The 7,263-nt window shown below is 33.6% G+C and overlaps 1 protein-coding gene across 1 annotated transcript; it reads right to left on the bottom strand.

Annotated features, from left to right (window-relative positions):
- Positions 1 to 3,348: 3,348 nt before the first annotated feature.
- On the bottom strand, positions 3,349 to 3,684 carry LOC124899602. Its single transcript, XM_047414540.1, has one exon. The coding sequence runs from the start codon at positions 3,682 to 3,684 to the stop codon at positions 3,349 to 3,351; it is 336 nt and encodes a 111-aa protein (XP_047270496.1).
- Between the last annotated feature and the right edge of the window lie 3,579 nt (positions 3,685 to 7,263).

Below are 7,263 nucleotides of genomic sequence, written 5' to 3'. Positions count from 1 at the left end.
AATATATTGCAAACAAACGGCTAACATCTTATTAACTCTACTTAATCCTTACTTTTATAAATAATAATAATAATAATAATAATAATAATAATAATAATAATAATAATAATATGTGAAGTTTAAAGTTTGGTGTCTTTTAAATATATTATACTAAAAATAAAAATATGCAATCAGAAAAAGAAAAAAAATGACCCTAAATTATTATTGACAGCTAAAAATATTCCATTGATCGGTATCCCTTCCATTGAAATCGTAGTCGAAATAAGACAATAAAGAATACATAAAATATGAATTTATTCACATAATATAATAGTCAAATATCCAAATTAACACAAATTAAAAGTTATATCTATTTGTCCTTTATTGTAGCCGAATAATATAAAATATATTTAAAATATCACAGAAAAGTCAATTAAATTCAATGATATAGATAATTATCATCATTCGCTGATAAATATACATCAACTATGCCGTCATACAAGCTGCGTTCCTTTTTTAGAGCAATCCTCTTCTTCTCCGCTTTGAAATCCTTCCACCTCTCAATTCAAGATTTATTTTAATGAAAGAATATAATCTATAATTGTTTTTAACCCTTTCCGCATTTATAAATGTAAAAAATGTGGGAATTTTTGTTCTCTTTTAATAATAATTAAAAATATGAAATCATTCAAAACTAATATTATTTACTAAAATAATCCTTAATTAGTGAAATAATTTAAAATTAATATACTTATTCAATAATTCTACACTAAGGAAATAATTCAAAATTAATATACTTATTCAATAAATCTACACTAAGGAGAAAAAATTAAGATTGGTAGTAAATTGAATTTTTAATCGATTTTACTTTAACTTACTTTTTTTTTTTCATTTAACTTACTTTTTTTTTTTCATTTATTAAAATCTTAAATAAAACTTAAAACTTATTATTAATTAAACTTAATAAAATCTCAAAAAAATTTACATTTCTAAAAGTAAAAAACGTTCCGCATGGATTCTTTTTTATGTTTCGTTGTTATTATTTTTATCACCAAATATCGATGAAGTAAAAATAATTTTCTTCTCGTTTTTATTTTTTGCTTTATCCATTCACTTTATATTATATTAAACATGAACATTAAAGCTAAATTTTACACAGTTTGATTTTAAATTTTTTGTACATTTATTCATGGCAAAATATTATTGATATTATGGAGTTTGATTTTAAGATTTTGAATGCACCATTCTTACAATAAAAACGTCATTATCTCCATGTGTGATAGTTGAACACCAAAGAAAATTAAATTTAAGCACAATAATCAATGTAGAACATTGCTGCTTATATAAACTACATGTTTCTTTTGGACTACAATTTCTTTTCTTTTTTTTTTTGGTGAAAAGGATTGCATTGAAATTAAATAAACATAAAGTTTGGGGTCATCCCGGTACAATCAGTCTGTATTTAATACAAAAGAGAGTTTATTCCCCCTACCGGGGTTTGGATTACAATCATTTCTTAATTTAACTGATCTAATAAAAAAAGTTCCCACCATGTTTGTCCACAGAGCTTGTTGCGCACACATCGACGGAACTTCAAAAAGACTGGTACTGGTTTGGATATCCAGCTGGGAACCCATCTTTGCCATAGCATCCGCTACTCCATTTTTCTCTTTATAGCAATGGACCACCTGTGGGCTTCCTAACCTTCTTAGTTTTGACCTGCATTCGTCAATGATAGAGTTATATTGTAAGTTCCTGTTAGCAAGCCAAGAAATAACTTCAGTTGAATCAATATTAATCACAACTGGGAGGAGATTTTGATGTTCTATGAGACTAAGACCTTCATTAAGAGCTTGCAGCTCCATTTGGTTATTAGTAGCCCAAGGGAAAGCTCTAGCAAAACCTATCTCCCAGCTACCATCCGCAGAGCGAACAATCCCATCAACTCCCCCTTCCCTGAATTTTCTTTACAAGCCCCATCAGTATTAAGCATGAAACAACCCGTGTGAGATTTGGTCCACCTGATATTGAGGTCAATTCTGGGGTGGTGATTCCGGTTAGGGGAGATAAGAGAGGTAAACTCCAGAGCCTTATCATAGACTTGGATGTGACTGAGGTTGTCACTTTTGTTGTTGAAAGTATTATGATTCCTGTTTCTCCAAATAGACCAAAGACTAAAAGTAAGAATATTGTCTCACGACAGCAGTTTGTCGAAGGCTTTATGCTTAAGTAATTTTCAAGTAGAAATCTATTTGTTAAGGTAGAGACTAGTAATGGTGAGCCCCCTGATCTTATAGCCTTTCTCCAACAAGTTAGTCCAGAAGGGTTTAATAATGGGGCATTCAAAGAAGACATTAGTTATGTCTTCTGTTGGGTGGTTACAGATCTTACAGCCTGGGTTGATATCTAAACCAATCCTAGCCAGGTAAGAAGAGGTTGGCAGCCTATTGTGGTAAGTTAGCCAAAGAAAGGTCTTAATTCTAGGAGGGCAATTTGCAGTCCATATCCATTTAAAGTCTGGATTGGAGAGCTAATTGGGGTTAATTGACTTGGTGGCAGACAAGTCATAGATTGACTTAGTAGAGAATTGGGCATTTCCAGTAGGCCCCCAAATGAGGTGATTTTCTTGGAGCTTAGGATTGGTTCTGAAGAAGGAATTGATGTTCAGCAAAAGATCATGGGGGAGTTGAAGGGAGAGATCAGAGCATTTCCATTCTTCTTTGTTCCAGAAATCAGCTAGGGTAATGCTGATTTGGGGAGGGGTAAAGAGGTCATGGATGAGGTTCCTCAGTGTAGGCATGTGGGGAATCCATTTGTCAGTTCAAAGCTTGATATTTTGGCCAGTATGGACAATCCATTGAGCCCTTAACTTGCAAATGAAACTACCATGAATGATGTTTCTCCAAGTTCTGGAGGGGGACCTGTGAGGAGTGTGATCAGATCTTTCATATTTACTTCTAAGGGTGGAGGTCCCCAAATACTGTCAGGATGCTTGAGATTCCTCCAGGCCAGGCTAGCCAAAAAGGTATCATTTTGGATTTTAGCCTTCTAAACTCCCAGTCTTTAGCAACTAAATTAATCCGTCTCTAAAGTTTTTCAGTAGCAACGATAAATGTTAGTCAATAATTTTTTGTCAATAGTTGAAACACGTAAATTATAGAATTAAATAGCCAACATTCATATAGATAGGAAAATTCACAATAATTGTGTCCAACACCTACAATTTCAAGTATTTTATCAGACCTAAACTAATTTCAAACCAACATCCATCAAAATTAGTATTTGCTACTACATAAATATTTTGTACTTCCACACAAAATAGTCTATCAAAAATTAATACAACGATCATGGACTACGAATAATATGAAGCTAGGAATCAACCTTGTCATCATCATCATTAGTAGGAGGAGGATCAAGCACGGCCCCTTCTTGTACCCTAATACCACCAACACGCTCAATAACTACCGGAAGAAAATTAGTAAGTGTCGAAATCAATTGCTTCACAAACTCCTCCATATTTGTTGTCAGTAAAGAAACCGAAGGTGGTAATGATGATATGGAAGCATTGCAAGCACAAATTTTTTTTCCAAAATCACTGGCGGCTTCAGACCCATGACCAAATAATCTTTTCTTCTTTTCTCCTCCCGCAGCTTCATTATGTGTTTTCAATTGATTAATTTCAGATTCACACTGTAATTTTTCCATTACAATTTCTTAATACCTTTCCTGTAACAAATGAAGTTATTAAAATAGACTCAAGTTTATGTCAATACAAAAGAAAAATAAGAGATGAGTATCATATCATTAGATGTAAGTTATGGACTTATATGTAGAAGTCGGGAACGCTCACCAACAAAAGATTTTCCATCATGATTATATGTATGGACGTGCAAATGTAACTCACTTCGAGTTGAATCTTGACCTATTTTAAGAGCCTATACAGAATTTTCAGGTATTTAGAATTAGACCAACGTATAATAGCAGTAAACCAAAAGAGAATCATGACACAACCACCAACAAAAAGAGAATCATGACACAACCACTAAGTTTCTTTGCCCCATTCTAAGCAAAAAAATGTCACCAAACTTCTTGGCATAGAAGCAAAACCAAGAGAAAAAAACAAGAGAAATTTGCAGGAAATATAGCAGCAAAACAAAGTGGAAAAAAAGAAACTAGCATAGCAGCAGTCAGCTTGCAGGAAATATAGCAGCAGCCAGCTTACAGGAAGGCATAGCAGCAGCTGCTTGCAGGAAAAATAGCAGCAGCTGCTTGACATATACAGCAACAACAGAAAGAGGAAAAACTAGCGACAGCAGCCAAAATTTCCAACAAAAAATATACAGCAGCAGCACTAATTTCCAAGTACGTCGCGGTGATAATATACAGCAGCACTCAAATAAACTCAGTTAAGTAATTGTTATCACTTGATGTAATCTGAAAACATTCTTAGTTTATCCCATCTACTGTATGTATTTCAATCAATTCTATTGTTTGTAAAACTACAATAGTAGTGACATTTTCATTTTCAGATAAGTGTAACTTCAGCTTAACATCTCTAAATACTCACAAGTATTAGAAGCTTAACGATGAACTACCTTTTTATGTTTATGAGCGTGATAAGAGGTTAGACAAAATTGTGATTTTGTAATGGAGAAAATAAGGGTTGATTTGTTATTTGATATCCTCCCAGAAGTGCATGAAGGCACATTTACAAAAGAGATAGGCTAGCTCAAAATGTGAGCTGTGATCATTAACATGATAAACTATTGTCCATACTTGACCTTTGAGCTAAGGCAATAAAGAGGAAAAACTAGCATATTAATTGCCAAAAGGGCATAGCAGCAGCCCAAACAAAATAGCACCACTGTCAGTTGCTTGCTACGCACTTTAGACATAACCATAACTACTAAAATGGCGAAGAAACTGCTGAAAACTAATTAACTATTTCACGGTATATAGCAGCAGACGAGCATCACATATAGCACCAAAATAAAGTAAAAACTAGTATATCACCAACCAAAATGGCATAGCAGTAGCCAAAAAAAAAATAGCACCACGGCCAGCTGCTTACTACGCACTTTAGACACAACCGTAGCTACTAAAATAGTGAAGAAATAACTGAAAATTAATCAACTATTTCAAGGTACGTAGCAGCAGACCAAAGCATCACATATAGCACCAAAAGAAAGAGGAAAAACTAGCATATCAACAGCCAAAAGGGCATAGCAGTAGCCCAAATAAAATAGCACCATGACCAGCTACTTGCTACGCGTTTTAGACACAACCATAGCTACTAAAATAGTAAAGAAATGACTGAAAACTAATCAACAATTTCAAGGTACGTAGAAGCATACCAGAGCATCACATATAGCACCAAATAAAGAGAAAAAACTAGCATATCAATAGCCAAAAGGCATAGCAGCAGCCCAAACAAAATAGCACCATGGCCAGCTGCTTGCTACGCACTTTAGACACAACCATATCTACTAAAATGGCGAAGAAATGGCTGAAAACTAATCAACTATTTCATGGTATGTAGAAGCAAACCAGAGCATTACATATAGCACCAAAATAAAGAAAAAACTAGCATATCACCAGCCAAAAGGGCATAGCAGCAGCCCAAATAAAATAGCACCACGACCAGCTGCTTGCTATGCACTATATAGACACAACCTTATCTACTAAAGGGGCAAAGACACGACAGAAAATTAATTAATAATTTTCATGAAATATACACCTATAAGTTTTTTCGGTGCTCTCCAACTGTGATAGAGCCATCTGTGTGTGTCCCAGCAACTACTTTCTTTCCACCACAATGGTTCTTTGAATTTATCTCGGACTTCTTAACACAGTCATCACTTTGCCAAAATTCCATCCACTTTTCCCACACATAGTCATTTATAAATTCTGGTTGAACTATAGCTTTATGCTTCTTTATATTGGAAATGAAATTCTTATAGCATAATGCAGTCTTCTTCATCCATTGTTATTTCACCGAAACTTCACTAATGGAAGCATCCCAATAGAAATTCTTCTGAAACATAGTTTAAAGTAAAATAATTAAGTGTTAGCTGTAAACTCAAATAATTTCTATTAATTATGATCTTAAAAAACATACCTTGAATTCTCCAATATAACCATCTTTGACATCTTGTGAGACACCTTTTGAAAGATGATGTAATAGAACTGGAGCATTTGGAAGACGGTCCCAATATGTACAACATCAAATCCAACACCAATAACACTACACAACATTTATGTACAAAAACAGTAAACACAAAAATAGCAAACACATATTTAGTAAGTACTTACCCTGAAGAAGTCAGAAAAATAAGGGTCCGGCCATTGTTACAATTGGAATCACTTAAAGCAGATACATTTTTTTGACTAGATACTGCCTCAACTGTTGTGTTGCTTTGAGCATTCATATTCTAGCTTGTTGGGCTGCTTTGGTTAGGTGAAATAAGAGATGTCTCAGGAATGACCAGTGTTTGATCGGTTGGCATAATGTTAGGAATGGAACTTGTATCATCCTATTCAATCACTGGAGTTGGAATAGAAGGAATTTTTGCATGATTAGCAGTCTTACTCCTGCCTGAGGACTTGCCGGCACAATATCCACCTCGAGTCATATCTGAAAATAATAACGATGTCGTTAGATTATTACTATTAAAAATCAAATTAAAATAATGTGATATGAAAAACTAACAGATTATTAAAAGAAAACTAAAAACTGAGAAAATGATAATATTTTGGAGAAAAATTAGTAAAAACAAAATACAACAAAGATAAAATAGCACATTTTTATCAAGCACTTGTCATTGTCTATGATTTTTACTAAAAACAAAATACGACAAAGCTAAAATAGCATATTTTTATCAAGCTCTAGTCACTATCTATCTCTTCTTTAAACTCTTCCTCTTCATCATCATCCTCAGTTTCCTCAGTTTCATATTCTTTTTCTGTAGATCCATCTTGAATTTCATGATGCTCTTCAAATAAACCATCATTAAGAGGTTCATTCATTTCAAGTACACCTCCATTTGGATCATGCAATAGAATATCTTCATCTATAGAAACAGATATATCTATCTGATGTATTTCAACTTCTTCAACTTGAAAAGAAACATTCAGTTCTGAAGTTGTCACCACTTCCTCAACTGGTAATTCAATAACATTTCAAGGTTTGACCTTCAATACAGCTCGCCAATCATCCTTGTCCCTTTTCTTGCTTGGATAAGGTACATAACATACTTGAGTTGCTTGCATTATAAGAATAAAAGG

This window comes from Capsicum annuum, chromosome 6, assembly GCF_002878395.1.
Source record: "Capsicum annuum cultivar UCD-10X-F1 chromosome 6, UCD10Xv1.1, whole genome shotgun sequence".
NCBI classification, from domain to species: domain Eukaryota; kingdom Viridiplantae; phylum Streptophyta; class Magnoliopsida; order Solanales; family Solanaceae; genus Capsicum; species Capsicum annuum.
The sequence above is the reverse complement of the archived record's forward strand: the minus strand, read 5'-3'. Positions and strand labels throughout refer to the sequence as shown.

Bases quoted from the DNA above. Each gene is read 5' to 3' on its own strand.
- LOC124899602 (XM_047414540.1), bottom strand. From the start codon at position 3,684: ATGGAAAAATTACAGTGTGAATCTGAAATTAATCAATTGAAAACACAT.